This window comes from Pristiophorus japonicus, chromosome 11 (genome assembly GCF_044704955.1).
Source record: "Pristiophorus japonicus isolate sPriJap1 chromosome 11, sPriJap1.hap1, whole genome shotgun sequence".
Lineage (NCBI taxonomy): Eukaryota > Metazoa > Chordata > Chondrichthyes > Pristiophoridae > Pristiophorus > Pristiophorus japonicus.
Window position 1 is genome coordinate 218,337,525 of NC_091987.1, and position 26,651 is coordinate 218,364,175.

The 26,651-nt window shown below is 44.7% G+C and overlaps 1 protein-coding gene across 1 annotated transcript in view; it reads left to right on the forward strand.

Annotated features, from left to right (window-relative positions):
• Positions 1 to 26,651, forward strand: part of cbl (Cbl proto-oncogene, E3 ubiquitin protein ligase) — a 201,684-nt gene that overhangs the window by 94,859 nt on the left and 80,174 nt on the right. Inside the window, exon 4 of the mRNA XM_070894563.1 lies at positions 15,766 to 15,922. Within this exon, the coding sequence (XP_070750664.1) occupies positions 15,766 to 15,922 (157 nt within the window). The remainder of the gene's footprint in view (positions 1 to 15,765; positions 15,923 to 26,651) is intronic.

Sequence of the window (26,651 nt, forward strand, 5' to 3'; positions counted from 1 at the left end):
TCTAAATTTTCCACATTTATAAACGTACTTGACTGAGTTGGTCCAGGCAAATTATTCATTGGAGAAGGTTGCAAAAAGTAAAAAAATTGGGATGTCAGAAGAAACCAGGGATGATTGGACCATATATATAGACTTCTGGAATTAGTTAGCAGTGAAGATCATTGAAGAGGACAGGGTAAATGGGTTCAAGAAACAATTAATTTAATTTATCTCTGGGGCAAATGATTGAGGGATGTGCTGAGAAAGGTGGTTTGTGGAGTTACGGTCAGTCAAAAATGGACGGGCTTGTGTCCAATGGTCTTTTCTTCTTAACCATTCTCATGCTCTTGTAGCGAATTCAGAATGAGCATAAATCGAACAGGGATATTGACATTCTAAAATACAAAAGGTTGCAATAAATGTGTTTAAATGACATGTACTGCAACCGTCCATGAAGTTTTATGTATTTTTAAGGAACATTTGGATTCTTAACTTATGTCAAACTGACCATAGAGGTTTAAGGTTAATCGCTTTTCTGGCGGGTGTTCTTTATGCTGTCAATCTGGAGACAATGCTCGAATATCTATTTTTGAAGTTGGTAACTGTTGTGTATGTATAATGTATGTACACCAGACCACTGAATGTATCTTCACACTGTCTAGACTATACCTGTACCACCAGAGGGTGCTACTGGTGGAGACCCAAGGGTCACCTGCACACTGCAGGTAACCAAGTATAAAAGGAAGCTCACCTCATTGTGTCCTTACTCAAGGAGCTGCAATAAATGGATTGAGGTCACTACAATTCAAGTACAATATCCTTACCTCGTGGAGTCATTATTAGAGTGCTTGCATATAGCACAACTGATGACGAGGTTGCGAATTTCCACGCGCAACATGTCTAACCTAAGCAACTTTCAACAATCCGCTGATGGGGAAGATTGGGATTCCTTTGTGGAAAGGCTCGAACACTTCTTCATTGCAAATGACCTAGCAGGAGACAACCCGACCTTGCTGGCTGTTAAGCACAGAGCTATCCTGCTCAGCAGTTGTGGGCCCACTGTCCATGGCCTCGCCCGGGGACCTGCTAGCCCCAGCAAAGACGACAACCAAAACTTATGTGGAGCTTGTAACAATAATACAGGAACAGCTCAAACCTAAAGAGAGCATCCTCACAGCCAGACACTGGTTCTACATCCACCGGCGGCCCGAAGGCCAAGAAATTGCAAAATATGCTGCAGACCTGAGATGATTGGCTGCACTGTGTGATTTTGGCGACCACCTCACCGAAGCACTAAGGGACATCTTTGTTATTGGAATTGGCCACGAGGGCCTCTTCCACATGCTGCTCTCTGTGGACACTACGGTCACCCTGCACTACGGCCATCCTAGACTGGGTGATGTGTAATGAGCAGGGACTAATTAGCAATCTTGTTGTGCGAGGCCCCTTGGGGAAGAGTGACCATAATATGGTAGAATTCCTTATTAAGATGGAGAGTGACAAAGTTAATTAGGAAACTATGGTCCTGAACTTAAGGAAAGGTAACTTCGACGGTATGAGGTGTGAATTGGCTAGAATAGACTGGCAAAGGGTACTTACAGGGTTGACAGTGGATAAGCAATGGCAACCATTTAAAGATCACATGGATGAACTTCAGCAATTCTACATCCCTGTCTGGAGTAAAAATAAAACTGGGAAGGTGGCTCAACCATGGCTAACAAGGGAAATTAAGGATAGTGTTAAAGCCAAGGAAGAGGCATATAAATTGGCTAGAAAAAGCAACAAACCTGAGGACTGGGAGAAATTTAGAATTCAACAGAGGAGGACAAAGGGTTTAATTAGGAGGGGGAAAATAGAGTATGGGAGGAAGCTTGCAGGGAACATAAAAACTGACTGCAAAAGCTTCTATAAATATGTGAAGAGAAAAAGATTAGTAAAGACAAAAGTAAGTCTCTTGCAGTCGGATTCAGGTGAATTTATAATTGGGAACAAAGAAATGGCAGACCAATTGAACCATACTTTGGTTCTGTCTTCACAAAGGAAGATACAAATAACTTTCCGAATGTACTAGGACAGTGGGTCTAGTGAGAAGGAGGAACTGAAGGCTATCCTTATTAGGCGGGAAATTGATGGGATTGAAGGCCGATAAATCCCCGGGGCCTGATAATCTGCATCCCAGAGTACTTAAGGAAGTGGCCCTAGAAATAGTGGATGCATTGGTGATCATTTTCCAACAGTCTATCGACTCTGGATCAGTTCCTATGGACTGGAGGGTAGGTAATGTAACACCACTTTTTAAAAAAGGAGGGAGAGAGAAAACGAGTAAATATAGACATCAGTAGTGGGGAAAATGTTGGAACCAATTATTAAGGCTGAAATAGCAGCCATTTGGAAAGCAGTGGCAGGATCGGATCAAGTCAGCATGGATTTATGAAAAGGAAATCATGCTTGACGAATCTTCTGGAATTTTTTGAGGATGTAACTAGTAGAGTGGACAAGGGAGAACTGTGGATTTGGTGTATTTGGACTTTCAAAAGGCTTGTGACAAGGTCCCGCACAAGAGATTGGTGTGCAAAATCAAAGCACATGGTATTGGGGGTAATGTACTGACGTGGATAGAGAACTGTTTGGCAGACAGAAAGCAGAGAGTCGGGATAAATGGGTCCTTTTCAGAATGGCAGGCAGTGACTAGTGGAGTGCCGCAGGGCTCAGTGCTGGGACCCCAGCTCTTTACAATATACATCAATGATTTAGATGAAGGAATAGAGTGTAATATCTCCAAGTTTGCGGATGACACTAAACTGAATGGCGGTGTGAGCTGTGAGGAGGATGCTAAGAGGCTGCAGGGTGACTTGGACATAGAAACATAGAAAATAGGTGCAGGAGCAGGCCATTCAGCCCTTCTAGCCTGCACCGCCATTCAATGAGTTCATGGCTGAACATGAAACTTCAGTACCCCATTCCTGCTTTCTCGCCATACCCCTTGATCCCCCTAGTAGTAAGGACTTCATCTAACTCCCTTTTGAATATATTTAGTGAATTGGCCCCAACCACTTTCTGTGGCAGAGAATTCCACAGGTTCACCACTCTCTGGGTGAAGAAGTCTCTCCTCATCTCGGTCCTAAATGGCTTACCCCTTATCCTTAGACTGTGACCCCTGATTCTGGACTTCCCCAACATTGGGAACATTCTTCCTGCATCTAATCTGTCTAAACCCATCAGAATTTTAAACGTTTCTATGAGGTCCCCTCTCATTCTTCTGAACTCCAGTGAATACAAGCCCAGTTGATCCAGTCTTTCTTGATAGGTCAGTCCCACCATCCTGGGAATCAGTCTGGTGAATCTTCGCTGCACTCCCTCAATAGCAAGAATGTCCTTCCTCAAGTTAGGAGACCAAAATTGTACACAATACTCCAGGTGTGGCCTCACCAAGGCCCTGTACAACTGTAGCAACACCTCCCTGCCCCTGTACTCAAATCCCCTCGCTATGAAGGCCAACATGCCATTTGCTTTCTTAACCGCCTGCTGTACCTGCATGCCAACTTTCAATGACTGATGTACCATGACACCCAGGTCTCGTTGCACCTTCCCTTTTCCTAATCTGTCACCATTCAGATAATAGTCTGTCTCTCTGTTTTTACCACCAAAGTGGATAACCTCACATTTATCCACATTATACTTCATCTGCCATGCATTTGCCCACTCACCTAACCTATCCAAGTCACTCTGCAGCCTCATAGCATCCTCCTCGCAGCTCACACTGCCACCCAACTTAGTGTCATCCGCAGATTTGGAGATACTACATTTAATCCCCTCGTCTAAATCATTAATGTACAATGTAAACAGCTGGGGCCCCAGCACAGAACCTTGCGGTACCCCACTAGTCACTGCCTGCCATTCTGAAAAGTCCCCATTTACTCCTACTCTTTGCTTCCTGTCTGGCAACCAGTTCTCAATCCACGTCAGCACACTACTCCCAATCCCATGTGCTTTAACTTTGCACATTAATCTCTTGTGTGGGACCTTGTCGAACGCCTTCTGAAAGTCCAAATATACCACATCAACTGGTTCTCCCTTGTCCAATTTACTGGAAACATCCTCAAAAAATTCCAGAAGATTTGTCAAGCATGATTTCCCCTTCACAAATCCATGCTGACTTGGACCTATCATGTCACCATTTTCCAAATACGCTGCTATGACATCCTTAATAATTGATTCCATCATTTTACCCACTACTGAGGTCAGGCTGACCGGTCTATAACTCCCTGTTTTCTCTCCCTCCTTTTTTAAAAAGTGGGGTTACATTGGCTACCCTCCACTCGATAGGAACTGATCCAGAGTCAATGGAATGTTGGAAAATGACTGTCAATGCATCCGCTATTTCCAAGGCCACCTCCTTAAGTACTCTGGGATGCAGTCCATCAGGCCCTGGGGATTTATTGGCCTTCAATCCCATCAATTTCCCCAACACAATTTCCCGACTAATAAAGATTTCCCTCAGTTACTCCTCCCTACTTGACCCTCTGACCCCTTTTACATCCGGAAGGTTGTTTGTGTCCTCCTTAGTGAATACCGAACCAAAGTACTTGTTCAATTGGTCTGCCATTTCTTTGTTCCCCGTTATGACTTCCCCTGATTCTGACTGCAGGGGACCTACGTTTGTCTTTACTAACCTTTTTCTCTTTACATACCTATCGAAACTTTTGCAATTCGCCTTAATGTTCCCTGCAAGCTTCTACTCGTACTCCATTTTCACTGCCCTAATCAAACCCTTTGTCCTCCTCTGCTGAGTTCTAAATTTCTCCCAGTCCCCGGGTTCACTGCTATTTCTGGCCAATTTGTATGCCTCTTCCTTGGCTTTAATACTATCCCTGATTTCCCTTGATAGCCACGGTTGAGCCACCTTCCCTTTTTTATTTTTACGCCAGACAAGAATGTACAATTGTTGTAGTTCATCCATGCGGTCTCTAAATGTCTGCCATCGCCCATCCACAGTCAACCCCTTAAGTATCATTCGCCAATCTATCCTAGCCAATTCACGCTTCATACCTTCAAAGTTACTCTTCTTTAAGTTCTGGACCATGGTCTCTGAATTAACTGTATCATTCTCCATCCTAATGCAGAATTCCATCATATTATGGTCACTCTTCCCCAAGGGGCCTCGCACAATGAGATTGCTAATTAGTCCTCTCTCATTACACAACACCCAGTCTAAGATGGCCTCCCCCCTAGTTGGTTCCTCGACATATTGGTCTAGAAAACTATCCCTTTTGCACTCCAGGAAATTCTCCTCCACCGCATTGCTTCCAGTTTGGCTAGCCCAATCTATGTGCATATTAAAGTCACCCATTATAACTGCTGCACCTTTATTGCATGCACCCCTAATTTCCTGTTTGATGCTCTCCCCAACATCACTACTACTGTTTGGAGGTCTGTACACAACTCCCACTAACGTTTTTTGCCCTTTGGTGTTCTGCAGCTCTACCCATATAGATTCCACATCATCCAAGCTAATGTCCTGCCTATCTATTGCATTAATCTCCTATTTAACCAGCAATGCTACCCCACCTCCTTTTTCTTTTATTCTATCCTTCCTGAATGTTGAATACCCCTGGATGTTGAGTTCCCAGCCCTGATCATCCTGGAGCCACGTCTCCGTAATCCCAATCACATCATATTTGTTTACATCTATTTGCACAGTTAATTCATCCACCTTATTGCGGATACTCCTTGCATTAAGACACAACGCCTTCAGGCTTGTTTTTTTAACATCTTTTGTCCTTTTAGAATTCTGCCGCATAGTGGTTTTTTTTGTTTTTTACCTCGGGTTTCTCCGCTTTCCCACTCCCCCCTCCCATCCCCCCTCCGTCTCCTGCCTCTGCCTCCCTATTGTCTCCCTCTGTCTTCCTGCATTGGTTCCCATCCCCCTGCCATATTAGTTTAACTCCTCCCCAACAGCATTAGCAAATACGTTTTCTAGGATATTGGTTCCGGTTCTGCGTAGGTGCAGACCGTCCGGTTTGTATTGGTCCCACCTCCCCCAGAACCGGTTCCAATGCCCCAGGAATTTGAATCCCTCCCTGCTGCACCACTGCTCGAGCCACGTATTCATCTGCGCTATCCTGCGATTCCTACTCTGACTAGCACGTGGCATTGGTAGCAATCCCGAGATTACTACTTTTGAGGTCCTACTTTTTAATTTAGCTCCTAGCTCCTTAAATTCGTTTCGTAGGACCTCATCCCTTTTTTTACCTATGTCATTGGTACCAATGTGCACCACGACAACTGGCTGTTCTCCCTCCCATTTCAGAATGTCCTGCACCCGCTCCGAGACATCCTTGACCCTTGCACCAGGGAGGCAACATACCATCCTGGAGTCTCGGTTGCGGCCGCAGAAACGCCTATCTATTCCCCTCACCATTGAATCCCCTATCACTATCGCGCTCCCACTCTTTTTCTTGCCCTCCTGTGCAGCAGCGCCAGCCACGGTGCCATGAACTTGGCTGCTGCTGCCCTCCCCTGATGAGTCATCCCCCTCAACAATACTCAAAACGGTGTATCTGTTTTGCAGGGGGATGACCACAGGAGACCCCTGCACTACCTTCCTTGCACTGCTCTTCCTGCTGGTCTTCCATTCCCTATCTGGCTGTGGACCCTTCACCTGCGGTAAGACCAACTCACTACACGTGATACTCACGTCATTCTCAGCATCGTGGATGCTCCAGAGTGAATCCACCTTCAGCTCCAACTCCGCAACGCGGACCGTCAGGAGCTCGAGGCGGATACACTTCTCACACACGTAGTCGTCAGGGACACCGGAAGTGTCCCTGAGTTCCCACATGGTACAGGAGGAGCATATCACGTGACCGAGCTCTCCTGCCATGCCTTAACCCTTAGATACCCTTAAGTTGGTAATAACAATGTTACAGTTCACCTACTGATATAAAAAATAAAAAGAAAAGCTACTCGCCAATCACCAGCCAATCACTTACCCCATTGGCTGTGACGTCACCTTTTGATTCCTTTCTATTTCTATTTTGCTTTCTCTCCAGCTGTAGCTGCGCCGGTACGCCTTTTATAGGCCGCTCCGACGCTGCTCCCGCCTCTCCCCAACTGCCGCTGGTACTCGAGCTCCTGCTGGGCCTTTTATAGGCCGCTCCGACGGTTAGGTTAGGTGAGTGGGCAAATGCATGCCAGATGCAGTATAATGTGGATAAATGTGAGGTTATCCATTTTGGGGGCAAAAACACGAAGGCAGAATATTATCTGAATGGTGGCAGATTAGGAAAAGGAGAGGTGCAACGAGACCTGGATGTCATGGTTCATGTTGGCCTTCATTGCGAGAGGGATGTAGTACAAAAGCAGGGAGGTCCTGCTGCAACTGTATCGGGCTTTAGTGAGGCCGCACCTGGAGTACTGCGTGCAGTTTTGGTCACCTTGCTTTGGGAAGGATATACTAGCTTTGGAGGGGGTACAGAGACGATTCACTAGGCTGATTCCGGAGATGAGAGGGTTACCTTATGATGATCGATTGAACAGACTGGGTCTTTACTCGTTGGAGTTCAGAAGGATGAGGGGTGATCTTATAGAAGCATTTAAAATCATGAAAGGGATAGACAAGATAGAGGCAGAGAGGTTGTTTCCACTGGTCGGGGAGACTAGAACTAGGGGGCACAGCCTCAAAATACGGGGGAGCCAATTTAAAACCGAGTTGAGAAGGAATTTCTTCTCCCAGAGGGTTGTGAATCTGTGGAATTCTCTGCCCAAGGAAGCAGTTGAGGCTAGCTCATTGAATGTATTCAAATCACAGATAGATAGATTTTTAATCAATAAGGGAATTAAGGGTTACGGGGAGCGGGCGGGTAAGTGGAGCTGAGTCCACGGTCAGATCAGCCGTGATCTTGTTGAATGGTGGAGCAGGCTCGAGGGGCTAGATGGCCTACTCCTGTTCCTAATTCTTATGTTCTTATCAGTCACTGAAAGTGGGCACGCAGGTACAGCAGGCGGTAAAGAAGGCAAATAGTATGTTGGCCTTCATAGCTAGGGAACTTGAGTATAGGAGCAGGGAGGTCTTACTGCAGTTGTACAGGGCCTTAATGAGGCCTCACCTGGAATATTGTGTTCAGTTTTGGTCTCCTAGTCTGAGGAAGGACGTTCTTGCTATTGAGGGAGTGCAGCGAAGGTTCACCAGACTGATTCCAGGGATGGCTGGGCTGTCATATGAGGAGAGACTCGATCAACTGGGCCTTTATTCACTGGAGTTTAGAAGGATGAGAGGGGATCTCATAGAAACATATAAGATTCTGACGGGACTGGACAAATTAGATGCGGGAAGAATGTTCCTGAAGTTGGGAAGTCCAGAACCAGGGGAGACAGTCTTAGGATAAGGGGTAGGCCATTTAGGACTGAGCTGAGGAGAAACTTCTTCACTCAAGAGAGTTGTTAACCTGTGGAATTCCCTACCGCAGAGAGTTGTTGATGCCAGTTTGTTGGATTTATTCAAGAGGGAGTTAGATATGGCCCTTTCGGTTAAGGGGATCAAGGGGTATGGAGAGAAGGTGGGAAAGGGGTACTGAAGGAATGATCAGCCATGATCTTATTGAATGGCGGTGCAGGCTCGAAGGGCTGAATGGCCTACTCCTGCACTAATTTTCTATCCTTCTATGCAGAAGGCAATTAAAGTGAGCCAGGCATTCATGATTTCGACCTGCGATTCCAAGAGGATGACGAATTACCCCCAGGACTCTAACCCGACGAGTACAGTGAACTGAATGGCGCCTTTCAGAGGCAAGGCTGCTGCCCCGAGTCCGGCAACCCTGAGTCCGCCACATGGGGTCAACTAGCCCCGTGCTGGCGCTGTGGAGGAAATCACAGGGCCCACCAGTGCCGATACAAAAACTATACTTGCAAAAGCTGCAACATTAAAGGTCAACTCCAGCGAATGTGTAGAAGAAATTTCTCATCGCGTCACTGAAGAGTTGGCCGCTCACCTAGGCTCCAGCGCTGATGAAGACGAAGAGAGAGTCGATGAAGCGGCTCAGCCCCTGGAAGAGCTGTACGGAGTGTATACCTGCTCCAGAGTTTCCCGTGGAAAATGGAAGTAGAAATCAATGGTGTTCCAGTCTCGATGGAGGTCGACATAGGGACGAGCCAATCGCTGATGAGAAACTCTGGGACAATCCCGCTAAACCACCTAAAATGCTCCCAATCCAGGCGCAGCTGCTCTCTCATACAAAAGACACCATCCCAGTTGTTGGCAGCGTGGATGTCCAGGTGTCCCATGGCAGCGCGATGCACAAGCTATTTTTGTGGATCGTTGCTGGTGATGGCTCAACGCTGCTGGGAAGAAGATGGATGAAGCAAATCCAAATCTGTTGGAGCTGAGAAAGTCTCCACGCCCCGGTGATCGACGTGCTACGCGGCCCCAAACTTGGATCCATCACAGCACCTGGAAATCCTACCGTCCAACTAGACTGAGTGGCGACGACAGAGACTGTACAACTCAACGGCGAGATGATCCAACCTGAAAAACCAGACCTACCTTCCGGGCTCCAGTGGCAGGATTCCGAAGGAAGATGATCGGCGCAGAAGGTAGATTCCCAGCTTCCGTGGCAGAACCTGGGGAGAAGAGGATCACCGCAGCCTACCTCGTGGAGAGAAAGTTGACGACGTACCATGAGAAGAAGCACCTGAAATCAAGATGGCCGCGACCAGACCACGAGGGACAGCGTTGAGGGAGCAACATGTGTTACCGAGCAGCGAACCGGATTGGGGTAAAGCTTGCAAGGCTCCTTTAAAGGAGACCGGCAACCCAGAACAATTAAAGGGACAGTTCCACTCTTTAGTGTCAGCGGCATCGCTGTACAATGATAAAGATATAATTAACGGATGCAAGTATATAAATATACTGTTGAACAGTGATGCTGGTAATACTAATGAAAAAAATGTCACTAATAAATGCAGGTATCTAAATGTAACCTTGCACAGAGATGCTGATGTAATTGACAAATGCGAAAGTGTAAAGACAAATAACAATGTCGAGTCGGCTGATTGCAGTTGGAGCCAATGTATCATGAATGCTAATGATGAAAGGAGGTAAGATGCCGGGTTCTAAATGCACGCCGACAAAGCCAAAGGTAACCTTCCATGGGAAGCACCCAGGTCCAGCGGGCTTACCCGATCATGTAGCCTGCGCCTCCGGGACCAATGTGATGCCCCAGGGAGGGTGGCCACACACACAGTGGGAGCATACCCACTGTAGGGCCACCACTGGCACCCTGCCCCAGACCGGCCCTACCCCCCTGGCCACCAGGGCCAGCACCGGGAGCAAGAGGCCAGCACCCTCCAGCCCTCCCGGCGGGACCTGGGATGACCTGACTTCAACCACCGCTGAAGGGCAGCAGGGAGACCCTGCAACCCTCAAAGGAGGACAGGGAGGCCATACACTCCTGTGGCTCTGCCCACCACTAAACGTCCTCACCCACCTGTACCCACACCTCAGGGGCCAGACCGCAATACCACGTATGTACCCTACCGGTAATATGTACTTGCTCCACCACTGCTGAACTCTAAAACAGTGACATAACCAATCCAATTCTTTCTCCTCTCTACACGTATGTCAATGCAGGTGTTGAGCCATACACATGGTCTATGTATGGGGGGAGGAAATAGATGTATGTAGCCATGGACACATGGATCATACCCAGAACCCCCACAACCCTCACTACAACCTCCAACCGTCCACTGCCGACCACTTCCCAATGTCGTTGCAATAAGGACTTGGGGCTCCACAGGGAGAGAGCCATTCCCAAGCAAAGACAAAGTGCAAGGGCTTTGGGCACTCAAGTTGAGGGCAAGGGCACACAGTGCAAAAGTCTGTGACACAAGTCTTAGGGGTGAGTGTTGTTGTGTATGTATAATGTATGTACTGTAACACCAGACCACTGAATCTATCTTCACAATGTAGACACCATACCTGTACCACCAGAGGGTGTTACTGGTGGAGACCTAAGGGTCACCTGCACACTGCAGGTAACCAAGTATAAAAGGGAGCTCACCTCATTGTGTCCTCACTCAAGGAGCTACAATAAACGGACTGAGGTCACTACAGTTCAAGTACAATACCCTTACCTCGTGGAATCATTATTAGAGTGCTTACATATACCACAACTATAACTATACTCATACAAATGGTAGCTAATCCAGTGTATTGGGTGGAGTGGTCATGTCAAATAGTTATTTTAGCTACGTGTTTAACAGTAGTTATCAAGATTATAAACTTTATAACCACATTCGTTATCTGGTCATCATCTAAAAGTAGAGCACTGAGTTAGTCTTGTGTAGAATGTGCTTTCAATGTTTAATTTAGCGACTGGCAGTAACAACAACTTGTATTTAAATAGAGCCTTTAACGTAGTAAAACGTGCCAAGGCGTTTTACAGGAGTTTTATACGATATAAAATTTGACACCGAGACACACATGGAGATCAAAAGCTTGGTCAAAGAGGTAGATTTTAAGGAGCGCCTTAAAGGAGGAGCAAGGTAGAGAGGATTAGGGAGGGAATTCGAGCTTTGGGGCCTAGGCAGCAGAAGGCACGGCCACCAACGGTTGAGCGATTATAATCGGGGATGCTCGAGGGCAGAATTAGAGGAGTGCATATATTTTTGGGGGGTGGGGGGGCGGTGAGGCCATGGAGGGATTTAGGATGAGAGTTTTGAAATCTATACATTGTGTAACCGAGAGCCAGTGTAGGGCAGCAAGCAGAGGTGATGGGTGACCGGGACTTGGCACGAATTAGGACGCGGGCAGCCGAGTTTTGGATGTTCTCAAGTTTACGTACTTTAAATTTACTCTGTACTCTACAGATTGTCATTATCTAAAATAATCACTACTTATTTGAAACCATCGAAGAAATACAGAGGATGTTGGATTTATGACATTTATCCCTCAACCTATATCAGTAAAACAGCTTTTCTGGTCATTATCACATTGCTGTTTGTGGGAGCTTACAGAGACTACATTTCAAAAGTATTTTATTGACTCTGTAGCATTTTGGGATGTCCTGCGTCTAGAAAGGTGTTCTATAAATGCAAGTCTTTCTTTATATTTAAGGGGCAAAATGACAAAGCACCAGCTGCAAAGTGGCAAGTATGTTGGGTCAACATGGTGATAAGAACATAAGAAATAGGAACAGGAGTAGGTCATACGGCCCCTTGAGCCTGCTCCGCCATTTAATACGATCATGGCTGATCCGATTATTGACTCTGGTCCCAAAAGCCATAAGGGTCTCCAAACCAAGTTATTGAGAAATGTAATCTGATAGAATCAGAGAAACGTACAGCACAGAAGGAGGCCATTTGGCCTGTCGTGTCTGTGCTGGATCTTTGAAAGAGCAGTGGTGCTTAGTCCCACATCCCTGCTTTTCATCAATAACCCAGTAATTTCCTCATCCTCAAGTACCTGTTCAACTCCCCTTTTAAAATTAATAATGAAATCGGCTTCCACCACCTTTTCAAGTAGAGCGTTCCAGATCCCGACAACTGAGTGAAAACATTTCTTTTCATCTTCCCTCTAGATAGAGTTTCTGTTTGTCTAAAATGGAGTATCCACTCCATCAATATAGCTTGGCAACAGAATGGGCATACCATAGCACCGTGAGCTAGGCCACTATCTTCATTGGCTTGCAGGTTAATCAGGAACCGAGTGTGCAGAATTTCAGGCCTCCGTGATGAGTCCATTTATAGTTCACCCTTCTCTAATCAATCAACTTTGGTTTTGATTTTTTATTTTATCCTAAAGACTAATTTTGCAACGATTACTCACCCCTAACTTTTTTTCTGACCTTCATGTTGCTAACCTACTTTGCTTCATTACCCAGAGCCAAATTCAGTGTTGCATCTTTCCTTGGAGGACTTGTTATGCACTGTAGAAAGCGATCATCAAGATAGTGCTTTGACTTTCAGTGCTGCTCTGTTGCTTGCTGCAGCGTTGCTAGTTGCTGCAGACTGACTGAGCTCACGAGCGTTCCATGATAAGATCAGTGAACAGTGGCAAATACTGTACGGATGTGAAATATACATGTTGATTGGGCATGGGTAGCCAAAATTTAGAAAGCACACCTGTCCCTGTGATGTTTGAAAAATAAAAATTAGCTGAGAAGTTAAATTCTGTCTCTCAAATGCAACTGAAATGATATCTGATGCAGACACTTATTTGAACCATTGAAAACTTGAATTGTTGTGCTCTTTTCTCAGCTACAGGGACTGTTATTGATCTGTGCCATCTAGTTTTATTTTCGCAGTCTAGACTGCTGTTGCTGCCCTGGTATCTAAGTTGCAACATACAGCTAATTGTAAAGCTCCCATCTACAAAGCTGTGCATGTCAGTGCTGACCCATAATACAATGTCAATTCCATCTTCCTAATTTGGCATAGATTATTCCCCCGCATTTTTATTGAAATTTTTTTTTCCCACTTTTCTCTCCCCTCTTCTTTCCTCCACTGCTAAATCATTGGTTCCACAAGTGTTGGTTGCCCCCTGGTACTTTGCCTAAGTGGTCATTCTTTGCATCAGCCCACACAAATGGCAGGAGGATGTGTGGCTATGGAGTGCATCAGAGTCGATCCAGGTCCTGTTACACCTGAGGTCCATGCATTGCAGGACTGGAAACCAGCACCAATTTCCCCTCCATAATGTGGGGGCTGTGGAGATCAATTAGTAATGCTGCAATTGCTGTCCCATTGGAGATAAGCTGAATCAGTGGTGAATGGGAGCTAGACATGGGACCTCTGTATTTATATTGGCACTTGATCTGGATAGGGGACCACAAAGTTGGATGTGACCTATCCTACAAGCTGCATTTATTCTGTGTTGGAGCTCCAGCACACTCTGCAGCAAGTTAGCAGGGTGTGGGGTCATTTCGGTGATCAGTAATTTCCTTGCACAGCAAATTATAAATTTCAGTCATGTAGTTGTGGAGAATCACATTGTGCAGATCAGGCATTTCCTCATAGGAAGGAGGGGAAGGAAAATTCAGAAGTGTTACAAAAGTGTGGTTTATGTAGCGACCTCGGAGCTGAAGACTGTTTTTACATTGTGGGACAAGTTGATGGGGAGAACATTTACTGGCCACAAGTTTCTTCCCTTTCCGTTTCCTCATAGATTTATAGCACAGTTGTTAGCACAAATGAGTACACCACTGAGGCACAACGTTGTGTGTCTACAATGCCAGTGGTTCCCCGAGGATTGGGTCATTTATACTGTGCAGTCCACAGTAGGAGAACCGCGTGTCCACTGTCAGCCACGCTCCAAATAATATAAACCCCATTTTATAGCTTGGCAAATCATCATCATAGATGGTCCCTCGTATTGAGGATGACTTGTTTCCATGCCAAAAAGGGATGAGTTCACAAGTGTTTCAATGAAGGACCTAATATTCCGGATCCTGAACTACGTGTTGAAGGGTGGAGGATGCCTGTGCGTGGACTTTTTTTAACGTGTGGTGGCCGTTGCACACCAGCCACCACATGGGCTTGACAAGGTTTGGTCTTGGTCCAGTGGCAAGGATTAACCAAGACGACTGGAGACCTGTTCTGCTGCATGGACCTAGTGTGCATATATATTGCAGTGTGGGCTGGCCTGTGCTGCCCCTGGGCCCTCGCCTCTCCTGAGCCCTGAACTCACGCTTCTCCTGGGCCCCGATTACGTTGCTCCATGATCACTCGCCGCTTCTTCACCCCGACCTTGCCGCTCCTGCTGTACTTGCCCATGCTCCAATTACCAACCTGGACCTTGGTGACGTCCAATTCAGTCGCCCAGTTCATAGCCGTTACCCTCCTGAACCGGCCTCTTTAGTGTAATACTGGCGAATTGCAAGCAACATTCGCAATCCCCAGAGGCAGATCGCTGGTCATGGGGAGCCAGCAAAGTGGGCCGGTTAGGTTTCTGACCGAAGGCTGAAGATGAGTCTGGGGGGAGGAGATAATTGGGTGGGATGCAAAATTCATTCATTTATCCCATTTTTGTTTTTAGAAAGCAAGAATTTTAGCCCGAGATATATTTCTGAAGAGAAAAGCGATTGAGCGATATGCTGAGAAAGGAGGCATGGGAGGTTAACAATTATCGAAAAGGGGCTGCTCATTTACTTACATGGTCTTTTTATAATTTTCATTACTTTTCTTTTATTCATGACAAATATCCAAATCATTAACATCTGGCCTGTAATCCTGTATTTGGAGCCTGGAACATTGTTGATTGGTAATTTGGGAATTCCTACATATCGTGATCAGCACTTTTTAATTTCTATATAGTTTTAAGTTGGAATAAATTTTTAACACATCAGCTCCAATTCATAGCTCAGTAAAAAGGCAAATGAGTAAAATCTCTCCATAAGTCCTATTAATTTCCTTTATCGCTAAATTGTGACCTGAATTTACTACCTAGAATTGATTTAACCACATGTCATGACGGGTCAATCTGAACCCAACATTGCTCCATGACACATAGGAACATGGAAATGTACAAGAGCAGAAAAAGATTATGCAGCTCTTCAGGTCAGTCCCAAAATGAATAGGCCTCACTCTCATTCCCTCAACAATAACAGTAACATGGATTGACTGGTGCTACTAGAAGGCAGCCAATCAGGCCTACTGGCACTGTTGTATCTTGTAATTGAAGACATTTGTGGTAGATCAGAATGGCATTATGCTGGTGTCGAACTTGCTGCATTCCATGCTATTGCATTTTGTAATTAGTATGGTGACCGATCTGTGTCTTCTCTCTGTCAGGACGATCGTTCACTGGAAGGTTTTTCGACAAGCCTTACATGATGTTCATCCAATCACCTCTGGTCTGGAGGCTATGGCCTTGAAATCCACTATCGATCTGACATGTAATGACTTCATCTCTGTCTTTGAATTTGACATTTTCACTCGACTTTTTCAGGTAAGTACATCAGTATGTGACTAGAAGTATGCGAGGGCTGTTCATCTGATGGCCTAGTGGGTGGACTCTGCACTGGACAATGTAGCACAAAATCATTCCAACCAGAAAGTCCCAGGTTTAATTATCGAGACAACAATTGGAAGGCTGCAATTAGCCCCAGCACCCTTGGGTTAGCAAGGGGAAAATCAGCCAGAGTTCCTGCATCTGAATGTTATCTGGTCACCCCTGTGAAAAATGTGTTTGTATCTGATGAGGACAGCATCTGATTTTGATGTCTTCACGGTAGACTGGGCTGCTGCCACTCACTTTGTGTTCAAACGTGAAGAATAGGCACTAGGGAAGATACCTGTAGAGTTAATACCTTTGGGGGTTCGGGGGGGGGGGAGGCAGGTGGAGGGAGGTGCAATATGAATATAAGAGCTGGTAGCTTTAATTGGGTCAAATTAAAGATCTCTTCAATATTGAAATAAGGGCGTTGATTGAGCAGAAACATCCTAGCAGTTGGTTACTTCCTTGGGTGGCAATTCCATTCCTTCATACTTCTAAAAGTGGTTTATTATGAAATGTGAAATGTTTTTCCGTAAGGCTGTTTGTTTCTAGTTGTCTCGGAGTTCAGATAGATGCAGATCATTTCCCTAGCAGGCTGCTGTATATGTCTAATGCAAATAAACTGTTAGCCAGTGTGTGCTTCCAATAATGATTAGGTTTTGTGCATATACAGGCCATAGTGATCTATGTAAATTGTAAACTGTTTTTCTCTTATCATCTTGCAGGATTAGTACGAGAGTTGGTAATCTTGCAGAGTGTCATCATTCACTAGTACCATGGGGTTCTCAGATAATTGTTCACACCAACTGCCATCAAAAAAAATAGACCCAACATTTAATGTTGTGAAAAGTAACAGATAATAGAGATTCGCAAACTTTTTGTGCAATGTTGTTGAAGTGTAAAAGATATTTACAAGGATGATACCAGAACTGAGAGGGTGCAACAATTCGGAAAGACTGAATATGCTGGGGCTCTTCTCTCTAGCAAAGAGAAGGCTGAGGGGTGACCTGATAGAGGGGGTCTTTAAAATTATGAAAAGATTCAATAGGGTAGAAGTAGAAAAGATGTTTCCATTTGTGGGAAGTCCAAAACTAGGGGCCATAAATATAAGGCAATCACTAATAAATCCAAGGAGGAATTCAGGAGGAAGTTCTTTACCCAGAGAGTGGTGAGAATGTGGCACTTGCTCCCACAGGGTGTGGTTGAGGCGAATAACAGAGATGGATTTAAGGGGAAGCTGGATAAACACATGAGGGGGAAAGGAATAGACAGATATGCTGATAGGGTGAGATGGAAGGAGGCTCGTGTGGAGCATAAACACCGACATGGACCTGTTGGGCCAAATGGCCCGTTTCTATGTTGTAAAATTCCATGCAAGTTTATCCTCTGAACCTTTGTGCATTGTGCCAATCTGTACCTCACGCCAAGACATTCATTATTTTACATGTAAACTAACCAAACCCTTTGATCCTGTTTTATTTATCAATATGCAAGTCTTCTTAGGCTCGATTGCTCACGTCACCTTTATGTTTTCATGTTCTTTCATTGTGTCCAGCGCTTCTGTGTCCAAAATGACACTTGGAAGTTTACAAAAACATTCAAGGAGTAAAACTTTCTCATAATTTCTAAACCATTACTGGCCCACTCCTCTCCAACCGCCCCCCCACCCCAAAGAATTAAAAGATTGTTGAGTTTAGACAGAGACTCTTGGCTGCTATGGGGACATCTGGACTTTGCATGGGTTATTTAATCATCACCATGTGAGTGAATAGTTACATTAAGACTAGCCATGCAATCCTGTTTGGCAGGCAAGGATTGTCAGTTCCTCGAGTACACTGTCCACATCTGTCTCTTTGATAACTGGGCCGGTGCCAATTGCTGCAAAAGTTGCAAACTGCCACTGGACCAGTTTTGTTTTTCATGTTACTCAATGGACTCGATCCTACGACAGCTTCCATTATCCATTTCCCAATGATGTGCTCTTCTGTTGCATTTACTGTAATTCACAGCAGTATAGCGGAAGCCCACACTATCTTTATAAGAGTTAAGTCATGGTTTTAAGACCCAAGGTTAAATCCCCGCAGTTTTGATTGTGTTTGTTCCGGTTTTATTTTTGGTCCTGCTGTGGCCTGGAACCACCCACATTCTTTGTGTTTGTGTTTGTTTTTTTTAGGATGGGAGGAAACAAATACAAGCTATCTGCTGATCTGGGACCATGCAGGCAATATCTGTAGTGAATTAAGGGGTCTCATCCATGTGCCTGGCAAAAACCTAGCAGGATAGATGGGAAAATGGAGAAAGTAACTTAATTTAGTATTGCAAAGATTTTAAGGGCAATCTTGTGTTTATTTAAGCAACTTATTAGGACAAACGTGAAGAATGGTTCTCCCCGTTACCTGTCAGAGTTGCATTTTTGAATGTGGCGGGGCCAAAGACACTGCAGCTGTGATCCACCCACATCCAGATGGGCCAGGTTTCTCAGGCAGCAGTGGCTGCAATGGGCTCACTTTCCTGTCCTTCCTATTTTCTGATGGTAGATGGGAACAAGGGGGCTCAATTGATCTGGCCAAATGTTCTGCTTCTGCATGTGAACCTGTCATGTTTCTCCGCCCCCCCCCCCCCCCCCCAATTAAAGTGGAAGATTGTGGCTTTGTGAGCACATAACATAAAGCCATGGCCTCTGTGTTTCTTCTCCATCCCATAGTGATTGAGGAGGGGGAAATATCTGTAAACAAATCAGAAATGTAGTGACTTCATTTAAAATTGTTTTAAATAACTTGGGAATAAAAATAGCTTCAGGATTAGAATTTATGCAGCTGAAGGGGAAAGGTCTTTGTATGATTACAGTTGAAGTGGTATTCACTTATTATAAGACTTAAAAAAAAGGTCTTTCAAATAGAAGCCCTTGTTTTAGGTAGGCTGCAGTCGAACCTGAGGCCATCTGATATCCCAATAATCATATACTAAAGACCTTTAGTTATACCTCTTGTATATTTAGGGTGGGATAGAGGAGAGTGGCAAGGGGTGTTGAGCCACATATTGTCATGACTGTCTACACTCCTCATTTAATTCTAATACTAATTGATAGTATTTGATTCTTCGGGTTTGAAATCATGCTGTGGTAACTAATGAGATAATGTATAGCGCCCTCTAGCTAGGAGGTATTGATATAATGTTTGACACCCTCTAGCTAGGAGGTATAGGGAGCTGTATTGAGAGAGAGGGTCTGTGAAGGAACGCCATCTTAAACTCCACATGGCTGTCAGATCTTCCAAATGAATAGTTAAGTTGAACTAAAAGTGTTCATTCAAGAGACTACAAAATACATTGGGAATAATTAATAATGTATTTGTATGAAATGTCATTATCTGGTATTTAACAAATGTGTTTGTCACTAATCTCGCTTAACCCCTTATTGAAATATTGCAACGTGTCTACATTCTGCACCAAACTCATTATTAGATGGGTTAAGAAAGTCTTGGGGTCTGGGAATGTAAACCTGCTTCTCATCATAAGCTGTCCCTCGAAACGAGGATGACTTGCTTCCACGCCAAAAAAAGGATGAGTTCACGGGTGTTTCAAAGAAGGACCTAATATTCCAGGTCCTGAACTACATCCTGAAGGGTGGAGATGGATTTTTTTAACGTGGGGTGGCTGTTGACACCAGCCACCACAGGGCTTAACAGAGCTAGGTCTTGTTCCAGTGGCAAGGGTTATCGAAGACGACTGGAGACCTGCTCTGCTGCATGGACCCAGTGCGCGCATACATCGCAGTGTGGGCCAGCTCGTGCTGCCCCTGGTCCCTCGCCTCTCCTGGCCCCGAACTCACGCCTCTCCTAGGCCCCGATCACGTCCCTCTACAATCTCTTGCCGCTCCTTCGCTCCGATCTAGCCACTCTGCTGTGTCTGCCCACGCTCCAATCACCAACAAGGACCTTGATGATGTCCCTCTTCACTGCCGTCGCCCTCCTGCACCAGCTCGCGCTGTACCTTGCAGTGGTATGCCCGCCACGCTGCCCATGGTCGGCGCTCACCTAAGGAATTATTGAATCATGGAATATTACAATTCAGGAACAGGTCATTTGGTCCATGAGGTCTGCACTCATGCCTTTCTCCACAATAGCCACCAAGTTGAATTTGGCACTCTCTTGTTTGCTCCTCTCTTTCAAGCGGCTAACAATAGAGTAATAGAATTTTACAGTACAGATACAGATCATTAATCCATCAAGCTAGTGTCAGTCTTTCCTCCATGAGAAGGCATGCTGTGTAATGAGAAGTTAAAACCTACTTCTCGTTCTTGAATCCTTTTGATCCACCACTGGCAGCTGTTCGCTCAGCAACTATATCCTTGTCCTGGTACTTTTCCTGTAATCTCACTAGCTCACTGCCTTCCTTCCTGTATTTTTAAATTTGTTTTCCAATGTGGGCAACGCTAGCGAGACCACATTTATTGTACATCTCTAGTTGCTCTGATGCTTTGTAGCATTACAAGTCTACTAAATGGTGTAGACCTGAGTCACACATAGGTAAGACCCGAGAGGAATAAATTGTTCGTTAGAGATTTATGGCAATCTGGCAGCTTTCATGGTTATTTTTTCTTGGTACTAGCCCCCAAATTTATTGAATTCACTTTTACAAGTTGCCATGGTGGGATTTAAACTCCCAACCTCTGAGTTGCTAGGAGGAATGAGTTTGGACAGTCTCGTATGAACATAAATCAATTGTTCAGCTGGTCTTTTTTTGTAACTTGTGCACATCACCACCCCCACTCCCCCCACCCACAACCAGCCACACAATCTCCTGGGAGAGGCAAAAGAAATTTGGGACAATTTAAGGAGAAAAACTCCCAAGATTCCTTACTGACCCTTGAAGGCGATCAAACAAGCTCCAGGAGACCAGTGTCTGTAAGCTGTATCCACCACTACCCACCTACCTTCTATATGCTATTAAATTGGCTTCCTTCAGAAACTTGCCCTGCTCCCTTTTGAAGATAGTTGGCATGGAAAGTAGAAATGCCACTTCTTTTGAGGTCAGGCACATTGCTGAGACAGAGCAGAGGGAGTTGCTCGATACTGACTCTTAACTGGAGAAATATGGACATCAACTCTCTCGCTCTCTCGCTCTCTCGCTCTCTCTCTCTTCCTCTCTCTCTCTTCCTCCTCCTCCCCCCCCCTCACTCCCGCGCCCGCCCCCCCTCACTCCTCCGACCCCCCCCCTCACACCTCCGCCCCCCCCCTCTCTCTGTCTCTCTCTTTTCCTCCCCCCCCCCCCCTTTCAATTTTATATCTCTGCCACCACCCTAGTCTCCATCACCATTGTTGTGCTATCCAATTGCTTGACTTGCATCAAGCTGTGGGTAACATGGAACTTTCTTCACTTCAACATTGGCAAGATTGAAGCAATCCTTTTCAGCCTCCGCCAGAAGCTTTGCACCTCAAGCCCCCTCTGCATTCATTTTCATGACTAGTCATGCTCAGCTGTATGGTACACAACACTGGTGTCTTGCTTGACCTTCAAGTCTGTCCTGTCAGTGATTGCAGGTCTCCACTTACTCTCTAGCATTGTTTTGAAAATCCTCATCTTTATTTATAGGTCCTTCCCAATGGCCTTTTCCATTGTATATCTGCAACTTTCTTCTTCCCTATGTCCCAGCTTGCTTCCACCACATTTCTGTCTCTGAACTCTCTGCTATTGATACCAGAGCCTTCAGCCATCACAGCCCCAGCACTCTAAAATTCCCTTCCTAAATTCCTCTACTTTGCCATATTTGTAGACTTTCAAAAGTTTCCTCCCAACTCAACTTTATAAACTGCCTTGGAGTGTTTTGCAAGGTAAGAGATGTTATGCAAATGCAAGTTATTGTTTTGCACTGTTTTACTCTCTCGTTTATTTTCTGATCCATGTACTAACTGGAAAAATGGGGTGAGATTACCAGTGTGCAGCTGTGGCACAAATCCACAGTATCCCATCCTGATGTTGGTTGGCACGTCCCTAATGAGTGAGGTATGACCCGCTTACATAATCCAGTGTTTACCTGCGGTTTTAGCAGGTTTTTAACATTATCAAGGTCATTAACATTATCGTGGCTTTGAGTGCTGATCTATGATCAATATACATTACAGCGACACCCAAACTGGCCCTTTCCTGAACATAACAATGACAAAAAACATCTGAAAGGGCACATCTATAATCTATTTTAATAATGTGTGCAATGTTGGGGGATTGAGTCAGTTATTAAACCATCCTTACATAAGAACATAAGAAATAGGAACAGGAGTAGGCCATTTGGCCCCTTGAGCCTGCTCCGCCATTCAATAAGATCATGGCTGATGTGATCTTGGGCTCCCCATAACCCTTCACTCCCTTATCGTTCAAAAATCTGTCTATCTCCACCTTAAATATATTCAATGATCCAGCCTCCACAGTTCTCTGGGGCAGAGAATTCCACCAATTTACAACCCTCTGAGAGAAGAAATTCCTCCTCATCTCAGTTTTAAATGGATGCCCCTTTATTCTGAAACTATGCCCCACTAGATTTCCCCACGAGGAGAAACATCCTTTCTGCATGTACCTTGTCGAGCCCCCTCAATATCTTGTATGTTTCAATAAGATCACCTCTCATTCTTCAAACCTCCAATGAGTATAGGCCCAACCTACTCAACCTTTCTTCATAAGTCAACCCCTTCATCTCCGGAATCAACCTAATGAACCTTCTCTGAACTGCCTCTAATGCAAGTATAGCCCTCCTTAAATAAAGAGACCAAAACTGTATGTAGTACTCCAGGTGTGGCCTCTCCAATACCCTGTACAGTTGTAACAGAACTGCTCTGTTTTTAAACTCCATCCCCCTTGCAGTAAAGGCCAACATTCCATTGGCCTTCCTGATTACTTGCTGTACCTGCATATTAACTTTTTGTGTTTCATAAACAAGGACCCCCAGGTCTCTCTCTACTGCAGTACTTTGCAATTTTTCTCCATTTAAATAATAATTTGCTTTTCTATTTTTCCTGCCAAAATGGATAACCTCACACTTTCCAACATTATATACTCCATCTGCCGAATGTTTGCCTTCTCACTTTGCCTGTCTATATCCCTTTGACGATTTATTGTGTCCTCCTCACAACTTGCTTTCCCACCCATCTTTGTATCATCAGCAAACTTGGCTACATTACACTCAGTCCCTTCATCCAAGTCATTAATATAGATTGTAAATAGTTGAGGCCCCAGCACAGATCCCTGTGGTACTCCACTAGTTACCAATACTTGAAATCATTATTGCATTGCTGGGCGGAAATGACGATTCTCGTGGTTGTAAATGTGACTGATAACTTTACACCAGATATCTTGTTCATTCTGTCTCAACCAGCAGAAAAAAACTTTTGTTTGCTTTCGTTTTCTCTTGGTTCTTTATGGTCATTACATCCTTTGAGACTGCAGTTACCGTAAAACCGTTGAAATTTGAACATTTGCCTTGCCAAAAGATGCCTGAATAAACCCATGTGACATCATACATTACAGTGCCAATCCCTTTGTTTTAAAATGATCTCCCCCTTTCCTCCTTCTGAAGGTGCTGACTCATGGTGGGTAAGGTTTCTTGTAGGTTTTTTGCAGCTCTCAAGTATCTTACCCAAGTGACTATTCCTCACATGAACGCAGATGTCATGTTGGACTGATTGAGACAAAGAACTGAAGCTGGAACCTTGTTAGTCTGTATGACTGAGTATCACACCACATAATACATTTGCACTGAGCCCACAGTGAAAGCTAATAAAATGTTGGATGGTTTCTCCAACTTATTCTATCTGTAGTATCTGACTATGGTTATGTTGAAGATGCAGAGATATGCTGTTCTGGTAAAATAGTTTGCTTGTGATTTAGTTAAAGGTAAAAAAAAATTCACTACTTTTTGAAATCTTCAGGAGAACTCAAGTGCTGAACTCAATCATCTTTTACTCTACTTCAGCATCTGGAGTTGCCACTGGTCCCCGACTTCCTTACTACATTCACAGGAATGAGATCATGTTCTATCTGTATGCTAATTGCCAACTTTACCCGTTGGCCACTTCCCTTGATTGCACAGCTATCTCTGCGATATCAGACAACTCGACTAAGTAGATGAATGAAAAATTGCTCCTAATGAACATTGGAAAGACCGAAGTGATTTGTTTTCAGTCCACATCTTAAAATCCAGTTCCCACTGATTCCACCCTCCTTTCTGGCTGCTCACGCCGACTGTTTGAAACCTTGATGTCTCATTTGACCCAAAGTTGAGTTAAAGCGGTACCATTATCCATTGTGAAGACAGCTTGCTTCTCTCTTTGCAGTGTCCTCTGTCTTCCACCACGACATCACCCTGCTGCCGTCGAAACCCTTATCCTTGCTATTGTCACCAATACTCAATGTTTTTTTTCCCTCCCCAATATCATCCTTGCCATCCTCATCTCACTACCTCAGGAACACTAACTCATTCAAAACTCAGCCACCCATATCCTGTCCCATTGCTTCAGTCCTCTCTGCACTGCACTGGCTCCCTTTCCCCCAAGCATTAGATTTAAAATCCTCATCTTCAGCTTTGAATTGTCTTACCATTGCAGCCTCCTCCACCCTTGCATCCCTTTGGTCCTCCAACTTTGGCCTGTCGTGCATTCCCCGCCCCCCCCCGCCCCATTCCGTCCCTTTGGCCCACCATTCGTGGTTGCCTCAGCCCGACTCTGGAAACTTCACCTCTCCTCCACCATTAAAAACCTGCATAACCAAATCCTTTTGACCACTTCTCATTCTCTCACCATAGTTTGGGTTTGTTCCTTTTTATTTTCCCCCGAGCTGCCTTGGAACATTTTTCTATATTTAAAAGTATTATGTAAATGCAATTGTACTAGTTATACTTCCTCACATTTCAGACACTCAACTCAGTGCGGCTAAAGCAGCCAATAATGGTAATTTAATATTAGTTTGATGGGGTCTCAAATATGAAGAATATATTCTGGTCAACAAGAGGGTTTATTCATTTTGATTTTACTTCCCTTTGAAAGATTGAAGTCATTTCACTGTATTTACTAATCCCCTTCGATTTTCGTTTGTTTCCGAGGAGAATTTTCTCCTCTCCTTCGTCCTGTGCCCCCTGACTACCTGTAAGAAAACAACTCAAATGATGGTATGTGAAACTGTCCTGTTACGCCTTGCCCCCTTTAAAATAATCTTCTCTCTCTCTCTCTTGCTCTACAGTTGTACGATTGTAGAGTGTTTCCCATGAACGGACTTTGTTCCCCACAATCAGGAAGTGTGTAACTTACGCGATTCACTCGTTACAGAAAGGCATGTGACTTTATCCGAATGCTGTAAATTGTGTACTGAGGTTTACAAAGGCTTGGAAATAGCAAGCACGACCAGAGGCATGCAGATCAAATAACTGCAATTAAACAGAATAATAAAACATTAAACAAAGGCAGTAATTACAGTACAAATCAAAAGCCTTACATAAGAACATAAGAAATAGGAGCAGGAGTCGGCCATAATGGGGAACAAGGAAATGGCAGACCAAATGAACAAATACTTTGGTTCTGTCTTCACTAAGGAAGACACGAATAACCTCCCGAAAATACTCGGGGACCGAGGGTCTAGTAAGAAATGGGAACTGAGGGAAATCCTTATTAGTCAGGAAATGGTGTTAGGAAAATTGAAGGGACTGAAGGACGATAAATCCCCAGGGTCTGATAGTCTGCATCCAAGAGTACTTAAGGAAGTGGCCCTAGAAATAGTAGATGCATTGGTGGTAATTTTCCAACATTCCATGGACTCTGATTCAGTCCCTATGGATTGGAGGGTAGCTAATGTAACCCCACTTTTTCAAAAAAGGAGGGAGAGAGAAAACAGGGAATTATAGACCGGGTTAGCCTGACATCGGTGGTGGGGAAAATGCTGGAATCAATTATTAAAGATGTAATAGCAGCGCATTTGGAAAGCAGTGACAGGATCAGTCCAAGTCAGCATGGATTTATGAAAGGGAAATCATGCATGACAAAACTTCTAGAATTTTTTGAGGATGTAACTAATAGAGTGGATAAGGGAGAACCAGTTGTGTATTTGGACTTTCAGAAGGCTTTTGACAAGGACCCACACAAGAGATTAGTGTGCAAAATTAAGGCACTTGGTATTGGGGGTAATGTATTGACGTGGATAGAGAACTGGTTAGCAGAGTGGGAATAAACGGGTCCTTTTCAGAATGGCAGGTAGTGACTAGTGGGGTGCCTCAGGGTTCAGTGCTGGGACTCCAGCTATTTACAATATACATTAATGATTTAGACGAAGGAATTGAATGTAATATCTCCAAGTTTGCAGATGACACTAAGCTGGGTGGTAGTGTGAGCTGCGAGGAGAATGCTAGGAGGCTTCGGGGGGACTTGGACAGGTTAGGTGAATGGGCAAATGCATGGCAAAAGCAGTATAATGTGGATAAGTGTGAGGCTATCCACTTTGTTTAGCAGGGGAGCTCCCTAGGGAGCTGCTACCTTCACCACACACACACACAAAGGAAGGCAGATTATTATCTGAATGGTGACAGATTAGTAAAAGGGGAGGTGCAACGAGACCTAGGTGTCATGGTGCATCAGCCATTGAAGGTAGGCATGCAGGTACAGCAGGCAGTAAAGAAAGCAAATGGCATGTTGGCCTTCATAGCAAG